The following is a 27,488-nucleotide window of genomic DNA, read 5'->3' as shown; positions in this document are numbered from 1 at the left end:
TGCCTGGAGGAAGGAACTGAATTACTTGGGAATCAAGCTAGCGAATACTATGAATAGGATATATAAAATACATTTTATAATGTTGTTAGATGAAATTAGAACTTAATGTAACAGAATAATTGGGAGGCCTATATCATGGATATGCCGTATTAATATTATAAAGCTGGTCCTCCTACCAAAGATTTCTTATAAGTTTCAGATGTTGCCACTGTCTCTGCCCTAATCATACCTCAGAAAACTAAAATCAATAATTATGAACTCAATATAGAAATATAGAAAAGAGTCTCTTTTGCAACCTTAAGACAGGAAAAGAAAATAGGGGGTCTAGCGGTTCCAGACATCTATAATTATTATAATGCGATTGTGTTGTCGAGGGCGGTTGAATGGGCCAAGGAAAAAAATGAAAAAAGATGGGTCAAGATAGAAAAAACACTTAGCAAGGCACAACTAGGAAACATAATTTGGAACCCATCACAGTATAGAACGATTGATGTAAATACACTTGCACTTACACGAAATGTTTTAAAAATTTGGGACAAGAAGAATTTTAATTCTCCTCTAATTGCGTTAATTTTTTGCACCAGGGGAAAAGATAATAGGGGGAAATTGGATAAAAAAAGACACGACACAGTTAGGATTTTTCCTTTTTCAATTATATCTCTTTTCACTTCAAGAGTTAAAACACAATAATAATTTTTGGTTGATCGATGAGTGGCGGTATCTCCAGCTGTACCACTTTACTCAGAGTCTTCCTCACCCTATTAGATCAGGGGAAGAGTTGACTCCGTTGGAACGGTTGTGTAGTGTATACAACTCAAAAAAATATGATATCTAAGTTGTATAAACTTTTGTTGAGGGTGAATGAGGTGGAGATCCCGCCATATATTAGGAAATGGGAACAGGACTTGGGATCACATAGGGATAATATCACTATTGAAAAAATACTGAACTTGACTCATAGTTCAGTGGTTGACACCAAAATTGCGGAAATGAATTATAAATGTTTAACTAGATGGTGTGCAACCCTAGACAAAACCAGTAAATACCAAAAGGATAAATCAGCGAACTGTTGGTGGGGTTGCAAGGAGGTAGGGACAATGGCACATCTATGGTGGGTTTGTCCCAAAATTAAAAAATTTTTGAAAAAGATTATTTATTACATAAAAGAAATTACTAAAAAATTAATAGTGGAGGATCCGTGGCTGGTGTTGCTCCATGGAGTAGAAGGAGATGTGAAGCAATACAAGAAGTCACTGATACCACATCTGTTAAATGCTGCTAAAAAACTTATCCCCAAGAAATGGCAAGAAGAGGAAAGTCCATCAATATGGGAGTGGATTGACTCTGTTGAGGAAACATTTAAAATGGAGTGTTTGAGAACAAACTTTGAAGATAACAATGAAGGGTTTAGAGTGAAGTGGGATTGTTGGAGGGAGTTTAAAAGTTTATGGAGTTATATTGAGGAACTGAGATTATAGCTCTATTATGGAGTTAGAAGAATTAAAGTTTTACTTAGGGCGAATATGCAGAGGTTGGCGGGCCTAGGGTGTAGATTAGGCTCTAGATTGGGTATTATGGATTGGTATTTCTGGGAAAGCTAGATTGTATTAACTTTATTAGCGCATATACTAAGCTACAATGATGTGACAAAGAGTTGGGACAATAATGAGCCGTAATGGTGATTTAAGCTTCCCAAATAGAGTTTGCTGAAGTGGCAGAAAAAAAAAAAGAAACCAGCCGATAAGGGGGGGGGGGAGGATTGTTATTATGGACCGAGACAAATATGAGGGGGAAATTCAGTGCCAACTAGCAGATACAGATACATATGTGAAACTGACCCCAAGATATCAATTGTATGTAAGGTCAGAAAGGATATAACGATAGAGTGATTAGTAAAAAAGAAAAGGGCTATATGGATATTAAGCATCCTTGCACACCGTTAATATACATCCTCCCCAAGATACACAAGAGTTTATCAGACTCCCCAGGGAGACCAATTCTATCAGGGGCCATTGATCCAAAAGCTTCCATCATATTTGAAGGATACCAGGGATGTTTTGGCTACCCTGGACAAATTGGTATGGAAACAGGGGTGGTTTCTGGTCACATGTGATGTAAAATCTCATTACCCGATTATTGAATATTCAAGGAGGTTGGAGGCTGTGAAAAAAAGCAATGGAGGAAACAGAATTTAATCAGGAGAAGGCCTAATTCTTATTAGATGCCATCAAATTAGTTCTTGAGAACAACACATTCTGGTGGTCACACTATAGGCAGATATGTGGGTCAGCGATGGGTTGCAAGTTTGCACCATCATACGTGAATCTGTTTATGGGTGCTTGGGAGCACCTGTTCATATACAGTAAGATTGGCCCTGACCTTATCTTTTAGAAAAGGTACATTGATGACTGCCTCTTTATATGGGGTGGGACTGAAACTTTGCTGCAAGAATTTATTAAACAGCTTGATAACCCAGAGTGGAACTTAGAAATCACGACTACATATAGCCAAAGTCATATTACATTTTTAGATCTTTTTATCAAAGTCAGTGAAGGTAGGGTGGAGACTGCTGTCTACCAGAAGAAAACTGACCAGAATGGTTTTGTTCCTGTTGACAGTTGTCACCACCGTCCATGGATTGAGGGAATACCAAATGGCCAGTTATTAAGATATAGGAGGAACTGTTCAAATGTAACAACTTTTATGCAGCAGTCAGAAGGTTTAAAACAGAGGTTTCTGGAGAAAAACTCTGACACTAAAGTTATAGAGAAAAGCCTATATGGAGGCACTGAAGGGAGAAGAGAAGGAGGACAAGGAGGAAGAGACCCCCCATCTGTGTGCTCCCTTATTGTGAAAATAAGGGAATAATTGTTAAACACTTGCCATCCGCCCCATAGCAGTTTTACTGCTACAGGGCAGCAGCTGTGTGCCGGATCATGTGTATATACGTGTATATATGCGATTTCTGACTTCCACCTGCAAGGGGCGCACACACGCCGCCGGAGAGCCGCTTTTGCTGATAATTCACAGCAGAAGCCGATCTGCGGGTGCCTGGCACTCAATGACCTCCAGCACCCACTGATCATCGGCAACACACAGAGAACTGAGATATGCCTATGTAAACAAGGAATATCTCAGTTCTGACTGGGGGAAGGAATGGTTTCTGTGTTCCTGCAAAGCAGGGACTAGAATCCATTACTTCCATTAGTAAAAGCAGCACACAGTTAACACACAAACACTGGCTAGCCACACAGTTAACCCCTTGATCGCCCGAGATGTTAACCCCTTTCCAGCCGGTGTCATTAGTACAGTGACAGTACATATTTTTTAGCAATGATCACTGTATTAGTGTCATTGGTTCCAGGCAAAGTGTCAGTGTCATAATGTCTGCTGCAATATCGCAGTTCCGCTATAAATCACTGATCCCCGCCATTACAAGTATAAAAAAATAAATAAATAAAAATTCCATAAATATCCCATAGTTTGTAGACACTGTAACATTCAGGTAAACCAATCAATATACGCTTATTGGGATTTTTTTTACCAAAAACATGTAGCAGAATACATATTGGCCTAAATTTATGAAGAAATTTAATTCTTTAAAAAAATTATTGGATGAGTTTTATAGCAGAAAGTAAAAAAAAATTCTTAAAATTGTCGGTATTTTTTGTTTATAGCGCAAAAAATAAAAAATGCAGTGGTGATCAAATACCACCAAAAAAAGCTCTATTTGTGGGAAAAAAATTACATACATTTTATTTGGGTACGATGTCACGCGACCACGCAATTTTCAGTTAAAGTAACGCAGTGCCTTATCGCAAAAAATGGTCTGGTCATGAAGGGAGGTAAAGCTTCCAGAGGTCAAGTGGTTAGAGAAGGACCCCATATTGAAGATGGTGTTACCCCCAAAACCCAAAGTGGTTTTTACCTGGGCCCCTACATTGAAAGACATACTGGAAAAATTTCATCTGAGACAAAAAGCCCCCTTTAAGAACTTTTCTAACAGAGGAAAAGGGCTTCAAAAGTTGCAAAAGGCACTATGCCTGCAAAACATACTAAGGACAGCAGGAGGATTATAAAGACCTTCAATTCTGGACCCATGGGAAAGCAATATGAAATGAGGGATCACCTATGATAGCACCCATGTTGTCTATTTACTTGAATGTGGCTGTCGGATATGATATGTGGAGGCACTAAACGCACATTAGCAAAGAGAGTAGAACAGTACATTAGAAATATTGTTAAAGGTAAAATGGACCACGTTGTTCCACAACATTTTAAAGTGTGCCAGAGTGGCAACCCCAAAAATCTAAAATTTTTGGCCATTCAAAAAGTAGCCCCAAAATTGAGGGTGGGGGACGTGATATCCCTGTTAGAAGGGGGGAGTGGATATATCGGTTAGTTACTTTGGCTCCAAGGAGTCTGAACGAAGATTTTAACATTCATTTCTTTTATAATGCTGTGATGCTGAAGTTTGTGTCCATTTTAATATCTTTTATGGATCCAAGTCAGGTCCTAAGAATAATTTTAGAATTGTCCTTTTTCTGTTCATGTTTTATTTCATTATACAATTTGTTAAATACATCTTTAAATTTAGGAGCAGTATAAAACGTTTGCTCCTTATTCATTTTTTTGCATATATCCTTTGATGTTTTTAGTAAAGGGACAGGTTTTTAACTTTGAGTTGCAAAAAGAGTGTTAGGGGTTAATTGATGTGTGGTAACATGGGGAGGGGTTTACTAAAAGGAAATGGATGGTATAAATATTCGTGTAGTTATGGGGCTCCCATTCCCCTGATGAAGAAGGACTTTGAAACATGATGGGTTTCTGGAGAGAGCAAGCAGCATCTCTACGTGGTGGTCTGTTTCCAGGTGCCTGCCCAAAGAGGGGGTATTGCTGTAGAAAGTGATCTGCAACACAGGAGGTGCAGATCTTGTGAAAGAGCTGTGGCTGCATGTCTTGATCAGGCAAATCAAAAGAGATATGTTTTGTACCTTATAAAAACAATCTTATTGTGTGATTCAGAGACTTCTACAAGAGCTGATTTGTCAGGTGGACAAAGCAAAAACTCTCCCTGTTGCAAGCAGGAAAAATATTTATCAATCCAAAGGTATTACTGGTTTGATTTGGGAGAAGTTTTGCCTTAAAAGTTTTTATACCTCCTTTGTGTACTGCATGGAAACGAAAAAAAAAGCAAATTGGACCATGCTTTATTGGAGCTTTTGGCTTTCTCTGGATCATCTGTGGGTGGGTATAGTATTGTGTCAATGGAGGTTTTATGTTTTATTTTTTTATTTTTTTTTTCTGTTGCTGTACCTAGGTGGACTTTGTCTTTTTTTCAACCTGACTAACTATGTAAACACAGCCAACACCTTCCCAGAAAAAAAACCCACAAGCAAATATTCCCCTCTTGCAGCAAACCCCCTCTATGCCCCAGCAAAACCTCATTATTTTAGTAACTCTCCCTTTCCTAGCAATCCCCCACCTTCTAGCAAATTGAGGAAAGTCCTGCTAGTTCCCCTCAGCCATGTCACATAACTCATCAGAATGGAGGCAGAGCTTAGGAGAACTTTCCTTTCCTCCTGCCCCAGCATCTGAGGTCTGACTGGGATGATGAGTGGTAATGCATAGCCACCGGTTACATTATTAATATTATACAGGATTTATATAGCGCCAACAGTTTGCACAGTGCTTTACAATATGAGGGCAGACAGGAGAGTTACAATACTCTGAAGCTGAAGCTGACGTCACAGAGCCAGTCCAGGCTTGGAAAGGATCGCGACCATATGGTCGGGTTCTACCCACATGGCACCCGGCTCGGCCTCTGGAAAAAAAAGAGAGTTAGTAACCCCCAAATACTCGTGGGACTTGAATTCTATAACAGAACATAACAATCATCAAAACAAGACAAGCAAATTACATTATGGAGGTACATATTCACTACAGACGCGGTTAAAGGTAGCATACCATCGATATGAGCAATATGTATAAGCCGTCAATGATGCATGAGCAGATTTCACTGTGCCACTGTGTGCTACGTGCTCCTCACAGCGAACCCCACTTCACATAGCCGGGAGGGAAATTGCTGGTTAAAGAAAAAAAGGTTTAATTGGCACTGTCAACAGATAAGACATGCAAACCAAAATTAACCGAAGACAAAGAAGCCGGTTCTACGCAAAAGTGCGTCATAAATGTGTTAATCGACGACCATGAGGCCGCTTTACAGATTACTTCCGGGGTACATGATGGGAGGCTGCCCACGATGTGTAAACGCTCCTGGTAGAATGAGCGGTCACTGCCTCCGGAGGAGCCAGACCCTTAGCCTTATAAGCCCCTTGGATGGCCTGAACAATCCAGGCTGCGATGGTTCTGGAAGAAGCATGCAATCCTTTGTTTTTCCTATGGAAGTAAATGAACAGATGATCAGACTGCCAAAAAAGAAGCTGTGGCTTCAAAGTATTGCTTTAAAACTTCTCCAACATCTAAAGGATGAATACTAGAGTTCTTAGTTGACCGGAAAGTTGGAAGAACAATCTCCTGATTCTCATGAAATACAGATGTCACTTTAGGATTTGATCCTAGCATAGGAATCAAGACTACTCGATCAGGGAAGAAAGTAAGGAATGGCTTCTTGAATCCTAGAGAACCAATCTCGGGGACCCTCTTAGCCGATGTTATGGCTACCAGGAAGACAGCTTTGAGAGAAAGATCTTTAATAGATAACTGATCCACATGTTGTATTTCTCTTCCTAAGAAGAAATCCAGGACAAGAGGAAGATCCCACTTGGAAAATCTCTTTTTTTTTTTAGATCTGAGCCTTATTGCTCCTCTGAAAAACTGCCTAGTAAGAGGGTGTCTGGCCCAGGATACACCTGTGAAGGCAGAAATTGCCGAAACCTGAACTCGTAAAGAACTAAGTGATAAGGACAGATTTAGGCCTGTTTGTAGAAAGCCTAGGATATCCTGTATCTTTGGATCATTACAGGAACCGTCAGTGGTGGAAACATAATCTGCAAACTTTGACCAAATCCTTTGGTAAACTCTGTTGGTACTTGCTCTTCTGGCGTTCAGCAATGTAGCAATAGCTCTATTTGGACATCCTAGTGCTTCCAGCCTTCCCCTCTCAAAAACCAAGCCATCAGGTGGAGATGGGATGGGCATGGGTGAAGAGTCGTTCCCTGCAACAGGAGATCTGGTCTGGAAGGGAGAGGAACTGGATCCCGGTAGCTGAGCTGCATCAGGAGAGGAAACCATGGTCTGTTGGGCCAATACGGAACAATTACCACTACTTAGGCTTCTTCCCACCTGAGCCTCGATAGAAATCGGAGAATAACTGGAACTGGGGGAAAAGCATAGGCCCTGTGGAATCTCCACTGGTCCATCAGAGCATCCACTTCGAAGGCCTGGGGACAACAACATCTTGTGTAATACCTCTTCAGTTTGAAGTTGCACGGGGAGGCAAACAGGTCTACGTCTGGCATGATTCCCAGAGAAAGGACCCAGTTGAAGACCTCAGTGTGGAGAGACCATTCGTTGTCCAGGGAAACCCTTGAAAGAAAGTCTGCCTGGATGTTCTGAATTCCGGCAAGATAAACAGCTGTCAGATTTGTCAAGTTCGCCTGGGCCCAGGACATGATTGGACTTACTTCCTTCAGTAAGGAGAGACTGCCATTACCCCCCTGTCTCTTGATATATGATACTGCTGTTGTATTGTCCAGCCTTAGGAGAACTGAGGCTCCCGATGTCAAGTGGAGAAATGCTTGTAGAGCACGGAAGTCTGCTCTGAGCTCCAGAACATTCAACACTACCCCTGGGGGTGGAAAATCCCATTTGCCTCGGGCTACCTCCGTCAGACAGAGCTCTCTGATGCCGGCATCCGTTGTCACCGTGATCCAGGAGACGGGTGCTATGGAATGGCAATTTAGGAGATTTTTCCACTGCAGTCACCAGGGAAGGGGTTATCTGGACAAAATGGTCTCGAGACCCCAGATCCCACTGTTGGAGGAAACCCTTCTGAAAGGGCCGCATCTTCCATTGTGCCCATTTCACCATGGGGGCTGTGGCCACCATGGTGCCGATTATCTTGAGACATTGTGAGGCTCTGAGAAGGGATGATGACATTGCGAGACTAATTCTGTCCCGGATCACCGGAATTTTCTTCAGAGGCAGGGAGATGGTGCTCTTCACCGTGTTGAATTGGGCCCCGAGGAATATTAGAGGCTGTGTTGGCTCTAGATGTCTCTTCTGCCTGTGCAACAGCCAGATGAACTCTGTCAGAGTGGAGATGACCTGAGATCGATGTATTAACAGCTGCTCCCTGTCTTGAGAAAGTAAAAGTAGATCATCCAGATAGTGGTGAAACTGGATACCTCTGACCCTGTTTAGTGCCACGACAGCCAGTAAGAGCTTTGAAAATACCTGAGGCGATGTTGTAAGCTCAAACAGGAGACATGTAAATTGAAGATGTATTTGATCCACTGCAAATCGAAGATACTTCTGAAATTCCCTCGCAATCGGGACATGAAAATAGGCATCTTTCAGGTCTATGGACACAAGCCAGTTACCTGGTTGTATTGCCTGACGTATTGTTAGCAGCATTTCCATCTTGTATTTATCCTTCTTGATGAAGGAGTTCAGGTGGGTCAAATCTATGACTGGCCCCCAAGAGCCATTCTTTTTGAGGACCATGAAAAGGGGGGGAGTAAACCCCTTGAAAGCTTTCCTCGGTTGGTACCGGAATGGCAGCGCCTTGAGCCACCAGGGAGTCTGTATATGATAGAAGAACTTGTTTCTTCTCTTCCAAGTGAGGTAGGACTGTGGGAACAAACCGATGTGTGGGTGGACTGCTGAATACCCAAGTATGACCTGAGGAGGCCGTTTTGACGGTCCAGAAGTCCCTGATCAAGGCTGCCCAGACGTGCTGAAAAGGAGTAAATGAGCCCCAACTTGCTCCGCCTGGACAGGCCCTATATCAAAAGGACTTGGAAGCATCCCCTTCCCCAGAAGAGGCTGTCTTTGAGGATTTCTGGCCGGAAGGTTGATTTCTTTTACAGTTCTTTCTAAACTCACAGCCAGCGGGCATCTCTAGCACGCTCCGGATCTTGTCTGGGTTGAGCTCTTCTCTGACCCAAGAGGCGATGGTCCTGGGGCAAGAATCCTGATTTACCTCCCGTAGCACGGGTAATGGCAGAGTCAAGCTTATTCCCAAACAGGGAGGAGCCCTCAAAGGGAATTCTACACCATGCCTGTTTAGAGGCAGGATCTGCAACCCACGGGTGCAGCCACAAGGTGCGCTTAGCTGTGACTGAAGAGAGCATGACACGTGCCACTAGGCGAATAAGATCAAGGGATACTTCCCCCGGGAAGACTGACGCCAACTTCAGCTCGTGTACTGGTGAACTATTTATAAACGCTTCCTAAAGCTGCACCCACATCATCCGTCCAGGACTCCATAGCTTTGGACAATGCTGCAAGAGCCAGGGCTGGTTTACAAGCCATACGTGCCGTGATATAGATGCGCTTGAGGTCAGTATCGATCTTCCTCTCTAAACCATCCTTGAAAGAAATGGTATCTTCCAGAGGGAGTGTGACATGTCTCACCAACCTCATTAGAGCTGCATCAAAGAGAGGAGCTGACTCCAGATGCTTTATCTCCTCACTCTTGAATGGGTACATCTTTGCTATTTTGGAAGTTAGCAAATTTTTTCTCTCGACTTTACCCCATTCATCTGAAATAATTTCGCCAAGTTCACCCAGGAAGGGGAAGTTTGGGCATTCTTTCTTGAGATGCTTGAAGTATTTCCTCTGTTTAGAGGGTGCTTCTACCGGCTCTTCCCATCTCAATGCGTCTTTAACCGCTCTGACCAACTGTGGAACCAGGGAAAAATCGAAACCTGCGCCAGGGTCCTCCACCTCTGCCTCGCTGTCTGAGGATTCACTTAAAGAGAGACTACTTTGAGAGGGACCCGGAGTCCCAGGGTCGACCCCATCAGGAACTAGTGCTGGAGCAGAAGGAGGATTGGTTGTACGGTCGGAATCCGTTCTGTTCAGAGATTCCTGAATCACCTTTCTGACCAGAGCTCCCACTTGCTGGTCTCCAGCTCCTCTTTCATTTACAGCTCGAGAATAGCATAACTCACAGAGGGATTTACACTCTGGGACTTGAGCTCTACATCCGCAGCAAGCTTTTTTCTCAGAGCGGCTGGAATGGCAGTGAGAATGGTGTCCAGACCCAGATTTTGGCTCTTCTCTGTGGAGCCTGGAGGACGAACTAGGACGTCTAGAACTTGACGTTGAATGATGATGTTGTGACCTAGACTGGTCATTATTTTTGCGTGCCGAAAGTTGATGTTCAGACCTAGAAGGGCTGAGGGGAAGGAAAAAAGGTTAACCTGCTCCTGAATACTAACCCAAACAAACAGGCAGAAGGAAAGAATTCCATCCTACCTGCAGCATTAGGGTTGGCCACTGGGGGGGCGGTGACACATCCATAGCAGAAGATTCAAAACTGGAAACAATCCAACAAGGCAGATAAGCAGAGCAGATTTGACAAGCAGAGAAAACAATCCATTAGTCAGGTAATGCAGCATAAACTCCCTACCTTAGACACCAGCGATAGGAGCACGGGGAAGCAGCTGCCTGAGCCTGCAAAGCAACCCAAAGAATAGCTGCCTCTGACAGCTATTTGAATCTGCCACTTGCTAATGATGTCATTACGTCTGCAGTGCACCCGCCCTGTGCCCAACGCCGCTTTATGGCGCTCGCGCACATGCGCAACTGCCGCCATCTTGCCCCGACTGTGCATGCGCGAACCAAGCCTCAATCTCGGTCAAGGCTTCGCAGATGCGCAGACAGAGCGAGAAGCAGCGGACTGGAATGCAGATGCGTCCCAGCCACCATGGCCAGAAACTGGAGCTAGTTAGAGGACAAACAAAAAAAACAAACACAGCTGCCATGTAAAAGAGAAATTGTATAGATTACAACCACGGCACGAATGCGATCCAACCTGGGACTGGGAGCTGTAAAGCGCTCACTGCACAACCGGGGCATTTCAAGAAGGGGCCTCCCGCTAATAGCTGGGACGTTTGGCCATGTTGCTGCTTGCCAGCCAATGGCTGGCTAGTAAGATCTTCAAGGCATCGCTTTTAACCGCCCGTGCCCACCCTGCTAAGGAAGCTGGAAGCTGGAAAGCTGGACTCCAGAAAGAACACCACCATCATTGATGTGCAAACCACCAGGACTGGATGAAGAACTCCATATGGTAAGACTACACCTTGGTCCTAGGAAGAGGACAAAAAAAGGAACACGGTCTCTAACTAGAAGCAAAGATTTATGGGAGTGGGGTCCTATGAGGTATGAGAGGCGGGATTAACCCATATGTAGGCTGCCATGAAATCTGTCAGGAAAGGATGACTAAGGCCCCTTTTACACGGGGCAGGGGCATCGTCGGCGGTAAAACGGCGCTAATTTTAGTGCCGCTTTACCATAGTTTTAGCGGCGGTAATCGCCCACTAGCGGCCGAGAACGGGTTAAAACCACCGCAAAGAGTTGCTGCTGCAGCGTCATGCCGGCGGTATAGCCGTGCTGCCCCATGGATTTCAATGGGCAGGAGCGGTGAAGGAACGGTGTATACACCGCTCCTTCACCGCTCCAAAGATGCTGCTAGCAGGACTTTTTTTACCGTCCTGCCAGCGCACCGCTCCAGTGTGAAAGCCCTCGGGGCTCTTTCGGGGTGCTTTGCAGGCGCTATTTTTAGCACTGTAGCGCCTGCAAAGTGCCCCAGTGTGAAAGGGGTCTAAGAATTGGGTCATATTCATCATTAAATGTCCCACAGTGGACCTCAGATGGTTCCTAGTGGAAGTAGGTAAAAAAAGTCCCCCAGTAAACATCTAATACTGTAGTTGGTGCAGGCATACTGTATAGTAAAAGAGTAGTGTCGGTCCCAGTGATCCAGGCAGTAGTACACAGATTCTCAGTGCCAGCTGCCATAAATATAGCTGCGGACGCTGGCGGGGCATTGCGCCAAAGCATCAATGCATGGCACCAGCTCGTTGTGATGCGGAGTGACGTCATGCATGGGAGTTCCGCCGATGCATAGAGAGTGGCCCCAGGGGAGGACATAAACAGGCAGGAGCCGGTGTTTCCTCAGAATCGGCAACCCTTCAGATTAGGTAACGGAAGTGTCGTTCCGTCAGCTAAATACTTACTGCGCATGCATAGCAGGTTTGCTAATCTGACAGACCAGCTGCAGTCAGAAGGCGGCAGCGGACATCTTACTACACCCAGCTATGTCTTGAATTTCACAGTCATTTTAGCAACAAAGTGAGCGGATATAAATAAATATAGTATATTGACATGTGTGATGCTGTTTTTAATGTTACATTTTGATAAAAGCTGGACGCTAGCAGTAGGAAGGTGGCAGAGGCCATCTTGGTACACCCCGCACTGGTCAGCGCTAAACCTTTACAGTTTGAAAATGTAACAGCATGACCGATCTGAATATACTATGTTTATTTATATACGCTTAGTTTATTGGTAAAATTACTGTGAAATTCAAGATGTAGCTGGCTGTATTAGGATGTCCGCTGGCGTCTTATGACTGCAGGTTTTCTGTCAGATTAGCAAACCTGCGCATGCGCACTAGGTATTCAGCTGACAGAACGTCACTTCTGTTACCTAATCTGATGGGTCGCCGATTCTGAGGAAACACCGGTTGTGACCCCGATTTTGGTTTGTATAGGTGGCCATTAGGCAGAATTACTGTATGTTTTTGCGTATAACATGCACTTTTTTTCCCCTGAGAATAGAGGATAAACTGTGCCTGGGTGTTATACGCCAATATTTTTTTTTTTTACCAATGGGGGCGGGGAACAGGCGGTCCGCCCCGGGTGCCACCCATTGGGGGGGGGGGGGGCAGGCCGGCTGCCCTGCCTCTCCTGGCCCTGGGATAGCGCTGCCAGCATACTTTAAAGTTAAGAAAACATTACTGTAAAAGAAAACAAATTGCGCTAAAAAGTGTAAAAGAATGAGCTGCAACTAAAGTGTTATACGACACCAAACAGAAACTAAAAGGCAAAAAGTCGCGCTAAGTAATGAGGCTATTGGGGCAATATGGTATAAGCCCCCAATGGTATATGCCAATAAAACACACTAGGTGCACATAAATAATATAAAACTAGGTAGGCTCAACTGAATATAAAGCAGAGTGATTATGACATCAACTGAGAATAAAGCAGAGTGAATAAAACATCAAGCAATTGTTCACCTGTCACTTTAGTGTGGACTTCATTTTTTGATCACTACTAGTTTTTTATGGACTTTCACTTATATTCTGTTTTTTTATCTGAATATGGACTGATTTCCCTTTCACTATGGAGTAATTCATATTTTATTAGTTAGTCACTGCACAAAGAAAACATTACTGCCAGTCCTTTCTCATACACTGCTCCCCCGTGTCACCCTTAATGTAAATGGAAGCCTCTAAATTCCTCAATTAACACCACTCTTTCTGGCCGCTCTCCTCCTCGAGTGTAGCTTTTGATTGGAGGAGGAGAGCGGTCATGTGACCGTCAATGAAACACCAGAGGAGAGCAGTCACATGACCGGGTCCACAAAAGAGTGGCATTAATTGAGGTATTTAGAACCTTCAATTTACGACAGTGACACAGGAGGAGCAGTGTATGAGAAGAGGCTGACAGTGATGTTTTCTCAACTTTAAATGCTGTCCCAGGAGACTGGGGGTCTCCTGGGAGTGCAGGGAGGCTTTATAATGAAAGGGGGCTGTGTGATGCGCAGGGAAAGGGGGCTGTGTGATGCGCAGGGAAAGGGGGCTGTGTGATGCGCAGGGAAAGGGTGCTGTGTGATGTGCAGGGAAAGGGGGCTGTGTGATGTGCAGGGATTCTGTGTACCATGCGGGGAGTCTGTGTACCATGCAGGGGGGGTCTGTGTAATGTGCAGGGGGTCTGTGTAATGTGCATGGGGTCTTTGTAATGTGCATGAGGTCTGTGTACTGTGCAGGGGGCTATGGAAAGTTTTTTTTCCTGAAACTTCCCTTTTAAAGTTAGGGTGCATGTTATATGCCGATAAATACGGGTATATTCTTTTGTACATTCATGTATTGGCAGTAGGAACACCCCACACATGGGAATGATCCCAACCACTTGCAGGGGCCTCTCCTAAATGCCCCTACAAATTTGCTGTGAACCAGCTGATCTTTAAGAGATCTGGCTCTACGATAGGTAATTGCTGAAGATACCGGCATGTGGGATCTAAGGGTGGCTGTCTGCAATAAATGCCAATATTTTTCAATGATTTTTTTGATTGGTCTCTGTTTATTATACAGTCAGATCCATAAATATTGAGACATCGACACAATTCTAATCTTTTTGGCTCTATACACCACCACAATGGATTTGAAATGAAACGAACAAGATGCTTTAACTGTAGACTTTCAGCTTTAATTTGAGGGAATTTACATCCAAATCAGGTGAACGGTGTAGGAATTACAACAGTTTGTATATGGGGACCAAAAGTAAAAAGTTTGTATATAAGGGACCGAAAGTAATGGGACAATTGGCTGCTCAGCTTTTCCATGGCCAGGTGTGTGTTATTCCCTCATTATCCCATTTACAAGGAGCAGATAAAAGGTCCAGAGTTCATTTCACCTGTGCTATTTGCATTTGGAACCTGTTGCTGTCAGCTCTCAATATGAGATCCAAAGAGATGTCACTATCAGTGAAGCAAGCCATCATTAGGCTGAAAAAACAAAACAAACCCATCAGAGAGATAGCAAAAACATTAGGTGTGGCCAAATCAACTGTTTGGCACATCCTTAAAAAGAAAGAACACACCGGTGAGCTCAGCAACACCAAAAGACCAGGAAGACCACGGAAAACAACTGTGGTGGATGACCGAAGAATTCTTTCCCCGGTGAAGAAAACACCCTTCGCAACAGTTGGCCAGATCAAGAACACTCTCCAGGAGGTAGGTGTATGTGTGTCAAAGTCAACAAAAGAGAAGACCTCACCAGAGTGAATACAGAGGGTTCATCACAAGATGTAAACCATTGGTGAGCCTCAAAAACAGGAAGGCCAGATTAGAGTTTGCAAAACAACATCTAAAAAAGCCTTCACAATTCTGGAACAACATCCTATGGACAGATGAGACCTAGATCAACTTGTACCAGAGTGATGGGAAGAGAAGAGTATGGAGAAGGAACGGAACTGCTCATGATCCAAAGCATACCACCTCATCAGTGAAGCATGGTGGTGGTAGTGTCATGGAATGTGCATGTATGGCTGCCAATGGAACTGATGTGACTGCTGACAAAAGCAGCAGGATGAATTCTGAAGTGTTTCAGGCAATATTATCTGCTCATATTCAGCAAAATGCTTCAGAACTCATTGGACGGCGCTTCACAGTGCAGATGGACAATGACCAGAAGCATACTGCGAAAGCAACCAAACAGTTTTTTAAGGGAAAGAAGTAGAATGTTATGCAATGGTCAAGTCAATCACCTGACCTGAATCCGATTGAGCATGCATTTCACTTGCTGAAGACAAAACTGAAGGGAAAATGCCCCAAGAACAAGCAGGAACTGAAGACAGTTGCAGTAGAGGCCTGGCAGAGCATCACCAGGGATGAAACCCAGCGTCTGGTGATGTCTATGCGTTCCAGACTTCAGGCTGTAATTGACTGCTGAGGATTTGCAACCAAGTATTAAAAAGTAAAAGTTTGATGGATGATTGTTAATCTGTCCCATTACTTTTGGTCCCTTAAAAAGTGGGAGGCACATATACAAACTGTTGTAATTCCTACACAGTTCACCTGATTTGGATGTAAATACCCTCAAATTAAAGCTGAAAGTCTGCAGTTAAAACACATCTTGTTTGTTTCATTTCAAATCCATTGTGGTGGTGTATAGAGCCAAAAAGATTAGAATTCTGTCGATGTCCTAATATTTATGGACTTGACTGTATCTAGCAATAATATAGGTGGTTTGGGATTTTTTAATCAAAGAAAAGGTTATGTCTTGTTTGATTGGCTGTTCGCCTAAAGGCCATTTTGAGGCAAGTAGGCGAGTAGCCCTCCTCAATAGTCTATATCTGAGGTTGGCTGCCTCTTTGTGAAAAGACTCATCACTAGAACAGTTGTGCCTACCCTGTTTCCCCCAAAATAAGACCTAGCGTCATTGTCGGTGATGGCTGCAATATAAGCCCTACCCCCCAAATAAGCCCTAGTTAAAGTCCTTGTAGGTCTTATTTTCAGGGTAGGGCTTATTTTCGGGGAAACAGGGTAGGGCTTATTTGGGGGGTAGGGCTTATTTGGGGGGTAGGGCTTATATTGCAGCCATCACTGACAATCACGCTAGGTCTTATTTTTGGGGAAACAGGGTAATACGCAAGTATTGGCTGAAGTGTAAGGGATAGACTGAATCAATTGTTGTGGGTGAGAGCTATTGGCATGTAAGAAGGTATTGCCTGCTGTGGACTTACAATACAGTCCACTAGACAGGCTACCATCTTGGTTTTTGGTAATACTGACATCAAGAAACGTGATAGTAGATGTATTCCCATACTTCTCTTTTAATTGAACAAGCTGAGCTGATTAGCTACCATGCACAGCTGCACCAGATTTTGCACTCTCCCATTTTAGTAAATCAACACCAGTGTTTAAATTTAGTGATTGGCTGCTCAGGCCTGAGCACTTCATCCTGGGAGGAAGTAGGGTCATTGAGGTGGAAAATGCAAATAAGGGAAGTTATTATGAAGTCAGAACTCCAGATTTCGTTCTTGTTCTGAATTAGTGATTAAAGTGGTATTGAACCCAAAAGCAAACATTTATTATATTGCATCTTACCATTTCTTAGATGTGATGGCTGCATTGATTTTCTTTTTTAGGCTCTTTTTTTTTACAATGTATTTTCATCTAGTGATCCAGCCAGTAAGTCTGTAATTTTTTAAAAGATCAGGCTCTCCAGTAGAATGTATCAATTAAAGAAATTAGACAAACCATTTAATACTAGCAGGGGTGCTTACAATGATCAGCTTTTATTTATTTTTTTCCATTTCTCTCCAACAGGTAGCACCAGTCCTGTTTCTATCGGGAGTGAGAAGATTAAAAAAAACAAGTGTGGTGTGTCCTAAAAGAAGGAAGCTCCTAAAATAATGTATAGAACTTTAGAGACAATACAATATTTGTTCTAAACTGGAAATTAACTTACATTGTGCCACCATTTGTCACCGGGAAACAGAATCTCAGGGATCAAGAAGAATTAGGCTATTACATATAAGAATCTTACAGCTTCTTCCACCATATTGTATGGGGAAAAAAACTAGCAGAATGTGCCTTTTCTCATCTGCAAGCTAATAACGAATTGATAGAGCAGGAAATACAGATGGAAATAAAATCTCAGTAAAGGTTATAACCCTTCCCCAATCTTCTCAAAAAATATAAAAAAATGCTTTGACTTTAGATACGCTAATACCTTGTCTTACCTAGTCAAGGTTGCTTAATAACTAGCCTAGGTTATTTAACTAGGTTTAAAGTGGTTGTATGCCCTAATTTGTAATTTTTACCTACAGGTAAGCCTAAAATAAGGCTTACCTGTAGGTAAAATGAATATCTCCTAAACCTGTACGGTTTTACGGTTTAGGAGATATTCCCTTTGCATGCAGCTGCTAATGTCAGCGGTGCATGCGCTCTGAATGCCCGGCTGAAGGTCCGGCAGACTCTGCTGGACCTTGCCGGGAGGAGGACTCCCGCGCGCTTGCACAGGAGTGACGTCATTGCGGCTCTGGTCACTCACAGCGCCGGAGCCGCGAACCCGGAAGAAGCGCAGAGGGCAAGTTGTCAGCTCCCGCGGCGTGGACCAGGCTGTAATATGGGGGCTTCGATCTAAGGTAAGTATTTCATAATGAGCTAGTATGCGGTGCATACTAGCTCATTATGCCTTTGCTTTGCAGGGTTTTTTTTTTCAGTTTTTTTTTTTAGATGTGCGGGTATACAACCGTTTTAATAAACAGGTTATATTTTTCTGTATTTTTCATGTACCTGGCTAGACCATCCTGAGCATGTAAACCTAAACAGTCCTTGACTAGGGTATTAATTTCCACAAGCTGGAATTAAATGGCCATAACAGTCTTTTATCACCAAACTGTATAAATAACACGTTAATCACAGTTAAACTGGAGCCTCAAGTTCCTAGTCAGCATCAAAGAAGAAAGTACCTGTGTCCAACTTAATTAGGCCTCCAGCCGCCACACCACCGACCCAGAGACTCAGCACCGACTCAGAGACAACAGGTGGCAGATACAGTGCCTTGAAAATGTATTTATACCCCTTGACATTTTCCATATTTTGTTATGTTACAACCAAAAACGTAAATGTATTTTATTGGAATGTTATGTGATAGACCAACACAAAGTAGCACATAATTGTAAAGTGGAAGGAAAATGATGAATGGTTTTCAACATTTTTTACAAATAAATATGTGAAAATGTGGCGCAAATTTGTATTCACAATAATTTGTAGAACCGCCTTTCGCTGCAATTACAGCAGTCTTTTTGGGGATGTCTCTACCAGCTTTGCACATCTAGAGAGTGAAATTTTTGCCCATTCTTCTTTGCAAAATAGCTCAAGCTCTGTCAGATTGGATGGAGAGTGTCTGTGAACAACAATTTCCAAGTCTTGCTATGGATTCTCAATTGGATTTAGGTAGACTTTGACTGGGCCATTCTAACACATAGTTACATAGTTACATAGTTACATAGTAGAGGAGGTTGAAAAAAGACACAAGTCCATCAAGTCCAACCTATGTGTGTGATTATGTGTCAGTATTACATTACATATCCCTGTATATTGCGGTCATTCAGGTGATTATCTAATAGTTTCTTGAAGCTATCAATGCTCCCCGCTGAGACCACCGCCTGTGGAAGGGAATTCCACATCCTTGCCGCTCTTACAGTAAAGAACCCTCTACGTAGTTTAAGGTTAAACCTCTTTTCTTCTAATTGTAATGAGTGGCCACGAGTCTTATTAAACTCTCTTCTGCGAAAAAGTTTTATCCCTATTGTGGGGTCACCAGTACAGTATTTGTAAATTGAAATCATATCCCCTCTCAAGCGTCTCTTCTCCAGAGAGAATAAGTTCAGTGCTCGCAACCTTTCCTCATAACTAAGATCCTCCAGACCCTTTATTAGCTTTGTTGCCCTTCTTTGTACTCGCTCCATTTCCAGTACGTCCCTCCTGAGGACTGGTGCCCAGAACTGGACAGCATACTCTAGGTGCGGCCGGACCAGAGTCTTGTAGAGCGGGAGAATTATCGTTTTATCTCTGCAGTTGATCCCCCTTTTAATGCATGCCAATATTCTGTTTGCTTTATTAGCAGCAGCTTGGCATTGCATGCCATTGCTGAGCCTATCATCCACTAGGACCCCCAAGTCCTTTTCCATCCTAGATTCCCCCAGAGGTTCTCCCCCCAGTGTATAGATTGCATTCATATTTTTGCCACCCAAATGCATTATTTTACATTTTTCTACATTGAACCTCATTTGCCATGTAGTCGCCCACCCCATTAATTTGTTCAGGTCTTTTTGCAAGATTTCCACATCCTGCACATGAATATGCTTTGATCTAAACCATTCCATTGTAGCTCTGGCTGTATGTTTAGGGTCGTTGTTCTGCTGGAAGATGAACCTCCACCCCAGTCTCAACTCTTTTGCAGACTCTAATGCCCCGTACACACGGTCGGATTTTCCGATGGAAAATGTCCGATCGGAGCGTGTTGTCGGAAATTCTGACCGTGTGTGGGCTCCATCGGACATTTTACATCGGATTTTCCGACACACAAAGTTGGAGAGCAGGAGATAAAATTTTCCGACAACAAAATCCGTTGTCGGAAATTCCGATCGTGTGTACATAAATCCGACGGACAAAGTGCCACGCATGCTCAGAATAAATAAAGAGATGAAAGCTATTGGCCACTGCCCCGTTTATAGTCCCGACGTACGTGTTTTACGTCACCGCGTTTAGAACGATCGGATTTTCCGACAACTTTGTGCGACCGTGTGTAGACAAAACAAGTTTGAGCCAACATCCGTCGGAAAAAATCCTAGGATTTTGTTGTCGGAATGTCCGAACAAAGTCCGACCGTGTGTACGCCCTATAACAGTTTTTCGTCTAAGTTTGCCCTGTATTTGTCTCTATTCATCTTCCCATCAACTCTGACCAGATTCTTTGTCCCTGCTGAAGAAAAGCATCTCTACAACATGATGCTGTCGCCAACATGTTTCCCAGTGGGGATGGTGTGTTCAGGGTGATGTGTAGTGTTGGTTTTCCACCACACATAGCGTTTGCTTTTAGGCCAAAAAGTTCAATTTTGGTCTCATCTGACCAGAGCACCTTCTTCCACATGTTTGCTGTGTACCCCACATGGCTTCTCGCAAACTGAAAACGGGACTTCTTATGACTTTCTTTCAACAATGGCTTTCTTCTTGCCACTCTTCCATAAAGGTCAGATTTGTGGAGGGCATGACTAATAGTTGTCCTGTGGACAGATTCTCCCACCTGAGCTGTGGGAACAGCTCCTCCAGAGTCACCATGGGCTTCTTGGCTGTTTCTCTAATTAATGCTCTCCTTGCCCGGCCTGTCAGTTTAGGTGGATGGCCATGTTTTGGTAGGTTTGCAGTTGTGCCATACTCTTTCCATTTTCAGATGATGGATTGAACAGTGCTCCATGAGATGTTCAAAGCTTGGGATATTTTTTTATCAAAGTCCTGGTTGGCATCTAAAAAAAAAGTATCTGCGTCCAACCTAATTAGATGTCCAGCCACCACACCACCGATTTGGAGACAACAGGTCGCAGATACCAACATACCAACTACTGGAGGAGACATACCTCAGACCCGTCCCTACCAAGTACATTTTTGCCCCATACTAACCTACCAGGACCTTGTACCCCGCCACCACTACACAGACATGACACCTTATGTTTGTGCAACCCTCCATATCTGCAGGCCCCTCTTAATACCATCAAGCAAACCTAAACACCACATGTCAATACCCATGGCATTCAGGTGCACTCCATCACCAAGCAAGTATCTCCACGTGTCCACCGCCAACTCCCGATGCCACACAAACCAAACCCCATTTCTTTTGCAGCTGGCGGCTCCTGTTTGACCTGGATCCTAGGGCACTGGTACATGTATTGCTGTGCACGGAGAGTAGACGTTCGGTCAAATGGACAGCAGTTATACATTCCCCTTGAGGAGGCTACGGTGCGCTGGATTGGGGTGTAGAGTTGTGTCAGGGGTCAGAAGACTACAAACCAGGCCACCTCCCTATTGACCTTCACCCGAGCTGTGTTCAGGCTAGCCGCCGACAGCACCAAACGCCATTGTACGGTGGTGCAATAAGTCAAATTTAATATTCCGGATAAGCTTGCGCATTGATCTAAGACGCAAATCATTACCCCCAGCGTTTATCAACAATGCTTTCGGGGCCCTATTCAGGCAAGCATTAAAGTCAACCTTGTGAAAAAAATCTTCATTGCAGCCCAGCACCCACAGCAGGGACCCCACGGACCACCCGTACATCACAGCGCTGACAGCGCCTCCACGTGAACCTGCACTATGCACCTTTTCAACATCTGAGGAGGACGTCCCTGGACCCACCACTTGTCCTTGCTTTTATTAACCCTATCTTTGTGAGTAGCCATTTGGCTGTTGTTTTTTTATATAACCTAATTAAAGTTTTAATGATACTGCACTTAGATTGGCGCTTCTTGCCCTTTTTTTCACATTATCTTTTCAGAGTTGTTTGCTTCCACTCTCAAGTGAGCTGCCGCTGGTGCTTAGTATCAGATTCCTGTGATTTACATATTTTCATTGACTATCATCTATATATATTTCTTATTGACTATTAATTATTATTCTCTGGACGGTTTTTGCAGAGTCCCTATATATATTTTTACCATTTTTGATCTTGCATATTCAGGTCACATTCCCTGTTTTATCCTGGACTCTTTATGTTAATGTGAATTACTTCATTCAAGCTTGTTTGTGTGTTCTTACGCCATTTATCCTTTTTGATTAAAGTCAACCTTGGACACAACCCTACCCCACAATAAGCCAGGAGCCCCAGTCCAGCGCACCGTATCCTCCTCAAGGGAAATGCCCAGTTGCTGTCCATTAACCCGAACGTCCACTCTTCGTTCACCCCAATACATTTACCAGTGCCCCAGGATCCAAACCAAACAGGAGCCGCCAGCTTCAAAAGAAAACAGACACAACCAAGAAGAACACACCAAGGAAGAACCCCGTACAATAAGGTGCACGAAAAAGATGAGACCAATAGTAAAAAAAAACACGCAGACCCAAACATTTAAGAGACATCATTCAGAACAGATGAGGTCACACGTACACATGATAACACTAATGCCGCATAGACACGATCGGACTTTCCGCCAACAAAACCTTGGATTTTTGTTCAAAGGTTGTTGGCTCAAACTTGTCTTGCATACACACGGTCACACAAATGTTGGCCAACAATTATGAACGTGGGAACGCGGTGATGTACGACGAGCCGAGAAAAAGGAATTTCAATAGCCAGTGCTTGATTCCGAGCATGCCTGAACTTTTGTGCGACGGACTTGTGTACACACGATCGGACTTTCCGACAACAAACTTTTGTTGGCAGAAAATTTGAGATCCGACAACAAATGTTCGATGGAGCATACACACGGTCGGACTTTCAGACAACAAGCTCACATCTAATATTTCTCGTCAGAAAATCCGACCGTGTGTACGTGGCATTAGACTCCCACAAACCGATGCGTTTCAACGCAGGTCTCCCAGGGTTCTGTGCTGGGACAATCCTGTTTAATTTGTTCATAAACGACCTGTAGGATGGTGTAAACAGTTCAATCTCTGTATTTGCAGGCGATACTAAGCTAAGCAGGGCAATAACTTCTCCACAGGATGTGGAAACCTTGCAAAAAGATCTGAACAAATGAATGGGGTGGGCAACTACATGGCAAACGAGGTTCAATGTAGAAAAATGTCAAATAATGCATTTGGGTGGCAAAAATATGAATGCAATCTATACACTGGAGGGGAGAACCTCTGAGGGAATCTAAGATGGAAAAGGGCCCAAGGATCCCAGTAGATGATAGGCTCAGCAATGGCATGCAATGCCAAGCTGCTGCTAACAAAGCAAACAGAAAATTGGCATGCATTAAAAAGGGTATTCGTTCCAGATTAAACGATAATTCTCCCGCTCTATAAGACTGGTCCGGCCGCACCTAAAGTATGCTGTCCAGTTCTGGGCACCAGTCCTCAGGAACTGGAAATGGAGCGAGTACAAAGAAGGGCAACAAAGCTAATAAAGAGTCTGGAGGATATTAGTTATGAGGAAAGGTTGCAAGCACTGAACTTATTCTCTCTGGAGAAGAGATGCTTGAGAGGGGATATGATTTCAATATACAAATACCATACTGGTGGTGACAATAGGGATAAAACTTTTTAGCGGAAGGGAGTTTAACAAGACTCATGGCCACTCATTAAAATTAGAAGAAAAGAGGTTTAACCTTAAACTACGTAGAGGGTTCTTTACTGTAAGAGTGTCAAGGATGTGGAATTCCCTTCCACAGGCCGTGGTCTCAGCGGGGGGGCATCAATAGTTTTAAGAAACTATTAGATAAGCACCTGAATGACTGCAACATACAGGGATATACAATGTAATACTGACATATAATCACACACATAGGTTGGACTTGATGGACTTGTGTCTTTTTTCGACCTCACCTACTATGTAACGCCCCCTCACTATTACCCCAGTGCACAGCCTACATGGCTGCCCCAAGACGAAAGAAACGGGGCGCAAAATCAGTTGCACAAAGCCCCAAAGCCGACAAACCTTTTCTAAACTGAAGCAAATTGATATCGAGACAGCACTGAACCGTCCTCATAAATAAGGAAAGGGCCAGCCCCCCCACTGGCTGCAACTCCAGTTAAATCACACTTGTTTAATAATAATAATAATAATAATAATAATTAAAAAAAGGTAAACAGATTCAAAAGAAAACAGACACAACCAAGAAGAACACACCAAGGAAGAACCCCGTACAATAAGGTGCACGAAAAAGATGAGACCAATAGTAAAAAAAAACACGCAGACCCAAACATTTAAGAGACATCATTCAGAACAGATGAGGTCACACGTACACATGATAACACTAATGCCGCATAGACACGATCGGACTTTCCGCCAACAAAACCTTGGATTTTTGTTCAAAGGTTGTTGGCTCAAACTTGTCTTGCATACACACGGTCACACAAATGTTGGCCAACAATTATGAACGTGGGAACGCGGTGACGTACGACGAGCCGAGAAAAAGGAATTTCAATAGCCAGTGCTTGATTCCGAGCATGCCTGAACTTTTGTGCGACGGACTTGTGTACACACGATCGGACTTTCCGACAACAAACTTTTGTTGGCAGAAAATTTGAGATCCGACAACAAATGTTTGATGGAGCATACACACGGTCGGACTTTCAGACAACAAGCTCACATCTAATATTTCTCGTCAGAAAATCCGACCGTGTGTACGTGGCATTAGACTCCCACAAACCGATGCGTTTCAACGCAGGTCTCCCAGGGTTCTGTGCTGGGACAATCCTGTTTAATTTGTTCATAAACGACCTGTAGGATGGTGTAAACAGTTCAATCTCTGTATTTGCAGGCGATACTAAGCTAAGCAGGGCAATAACTTCTCCACAGGATGTGGAAACCTTGCAAAAAGATCTGAACAAATGAATGGGGTGGGCAACTACATGGCAAACGAGGTTCAATGTAGAAAAATGTCAAATAATGCATTTGGGTGGCAAAAATATGAATGCAATCTATACACTGGAGGGGAGAACCTCTGAGGGAATCTAAGATGGAAAAGGGCCCAAGGATCCCAGTAGATGATAGGCTCAGCAATGGCATGCAATGCCAAGCTGCTGCTAACAAAGCAAACAGAAAATTGGCATGCATTAAAAAGGGTATTCGTTCCAGATTAAACGATAATTCTCCCGCTCTATAAGACTGGTCCGGCCGCACCTAAAGTATGCTGTCCAGTTCTGGGCACCAGTCCTCAGGAACTGGAAATGGAGCGAGTACAAAGAAGGGCAACAAAGCTAATAAAGAGTCTGGAGGATATTAGTTATGAGGAAAGGTTGCAAGCACTGAACTTATTCTCTCTGGAGAAGAGATGCTTGAGAGGGGATATGATTTCAATATACAAATACCATACTGGTGGTGACAATAGGGATAAAACTTTTTAGCGGAAGGGAGTTTAACAAGACTCATGGCCACTCATTAAAATTAGAAGAAAAGAGGTTTAACCTTAAACTACGTAGAGGGTTCTTTACTGTAAGAGTGTCAAGGATGTGGAATTCCCTTCCACAGGCCGTGGTCTCAGCGGGGGGGCATCAATAGTTTTAAGAAACTATTAGATAAGCACCTGAATGACTGCAACATACAGGGATATACAATGTAATACTGACATATAATCACACACATAGGTTGGACTTGATGGACTTGTGTCTTTTTTCGACCTCACCTACTATGTAACGCCCCCTCACTATTACCCCAGTGCACAGCCTACATGGCTGCCCCAAGACGAAAGAAACGGGGCGCAAAATCAGTTGCACAAAGCCCCAAAGCCGACAAACCTTTTCTAAACTGAAGCAAATTGATATCGAGACAGCACTGAACCGTCCTCATAAATAAGGAAAGGGCCAGCCCCCCCACTGGCTGCAACTCCAGTTAAATCACACTTGTTTAATAATAATAATAATAATAATAATAATTAAAAAAAGGTAAACAGATTAAACGTAGTCAAAACATAGACAGAGTTCAGGAACCGGAACGGATAGTCAGACAAGCCAAAACTTCAGTGAGCCAGAGATCAGCGTAGTAAAACAGCAAGCAGGATCTGGAGCCAGAAGGAACGTAAGCCAAGCAAGTCTTTAAAAGGAACACAGGAGACCATCTCTAGAGATCTGACCAAGGCAAAGGCAGAGAAGATCTGGACTGGACGGCTTAAGTAACCAGGACTGACGAGCAGGATATCAACAGGTGAGTCACTGTGGAGAGATAGGAGTTGGCAATTACTGCTCACTGCAATGTTGATTCATAATTTATTCATTTATCCACTATATGATTTGTTATAATCTGTCTGATTCACTAGATTCAGGTCACCTAAGCACTAGCACTTTATTATATGGTTATTTTTTGCATTATTTATTATAATATATGCATCGTATGGTTTATAGATATATTTATGTTTTATTGTTCACAATCAGTTAATTTATATCACTTCCCTGGATTATCACAACAATACAGCAATTTTACAGTTCACAAGGTTTTTAGTATTTAACACCAACCTATGCGATTTTATTTTGCAACCCTTTGTATTTGTATTTATTTATGCGATTTTATGTGCTATAGGCTATTAGCACATAGTAAGTGATCACACACGGAGATCTATAGCAAATTTCTGGTTAGCGCAGCACCCCCCTTCTTGTATTTCCACTTCTTTGGGTTCATGCCTGGCCCTCTTTCTGGTGTGTGCAGCTGTCCAGTCGCATAGATTTTCCACACCTCTCAGCATTTTTGCTTTTTTCTTTTTCCAACCGGGTAGCGCAGGAATATCTCTCATTTTATTTAGAAAACCTACTAGTATTAACTATTCCATAATGTATTACATGAAAACATTGCGGGGGTGTTTTTAAAAAAATAGCTGGAGCTCCGCTTTAATAAATACAGCAAGACAGTGATTAATTTCCTCTTGTATTAAATAAAATAACTGCTACATTCCTTGTCTGTTTACAAAATTCCTACACTTGACAGTAGGAAACATTAATAAAGCGATTCAAGTGTAGCGCTGGTAGTTTTTTAATCTACCGCTGATAGGTAAATCTAGTGGGTCACTTGTTAGAGGAAGTTAGATTTGCCTCTGTTCCAGCTTGGCTGAGTTGCATGTGGTTCCACACTGTGTCGGTGGGTGTCGTTGTCACCATGGGCCAGTGTTGGAAAAGCAACGTGTTGAAGCGTATGAGTGCTCCTCTGTCCCGGAGATAACTCGGTGGAGGTGGTCCTCCGAGTTGCATTCTGGGAGAGGGTATTTATGGAACAGACGCCATATTTTGGGGTTCGTTTTCAGCCACCTGTGGGCCCCTTCTGGCCGACATGTATGTGTTAAGAGTACCACCTCGTGGTCCTCCGTTTTGGAGGCCCACGTTGCTGCGGCGTGTGGGTGGGCCCAGAAGCCTGTCTGGTGCCTACCACAGCAGCAAAGGAACGGTCCTGAGCTGTCTATCCTGAGTGAAGAAGCTGGACAACCGAGAAGATCCCAGGGGAGGACCCATCATGGAAGGATCATGCAGAGTGCTGGTCTGGAGAGGGGCCTGGTGACTCGGTTGGAGGACGTATCCTGAAGTAGT

The 27,488-nt window shown here is 43.5% G+C and overlaps 1 protein-coding gene across 1 annotated transcript in view; it reads left to right on the top strand.

Annotated features, from left to right (window-relative positions):
• Positions 1–18,508, top strand: part of FAM83F (family with sequence similarity 83 member F) — a 426,779-nt gene extending 408,271 nt beyond the window's left edge. Inside the window, exon 5 of the mRNA XM_073592655.1 lies at positions 17,080–18,508. Within this exon, the coding sequence (XP_073448756.1) occupies positions 17,080–17,144 (65 nt within the window). The 3' untranslated portion in view covers positions 17,145–18,508. The remainder of the gene's footprint in view (positions 1–17,079) is intronic.
• The last annotated feature ends 8,980 nt before the right edge of the window (positions 18,509–27,488 follow it).

Source organism: Aquarana catesbeiana, linkage group LG07, assembly GCF_042186555.1.
Source record: "Aquarana catesbeiana isolate 2022-GZ linkage group LG07, ASM4218655v1, whole genome shotgun sequence".
In the NCBI taxonomy this organism is placed as follows: Eukaryota; Metazoa; Chordata; class Amphibia; order Anura; family Ranidae; genus Aquarana; species Aquarana catesbeiana.
Note: the sequence above shows the minus strand (reverse complement) of the source record. Positions and strands in the feature narration are given on the sequence as shown.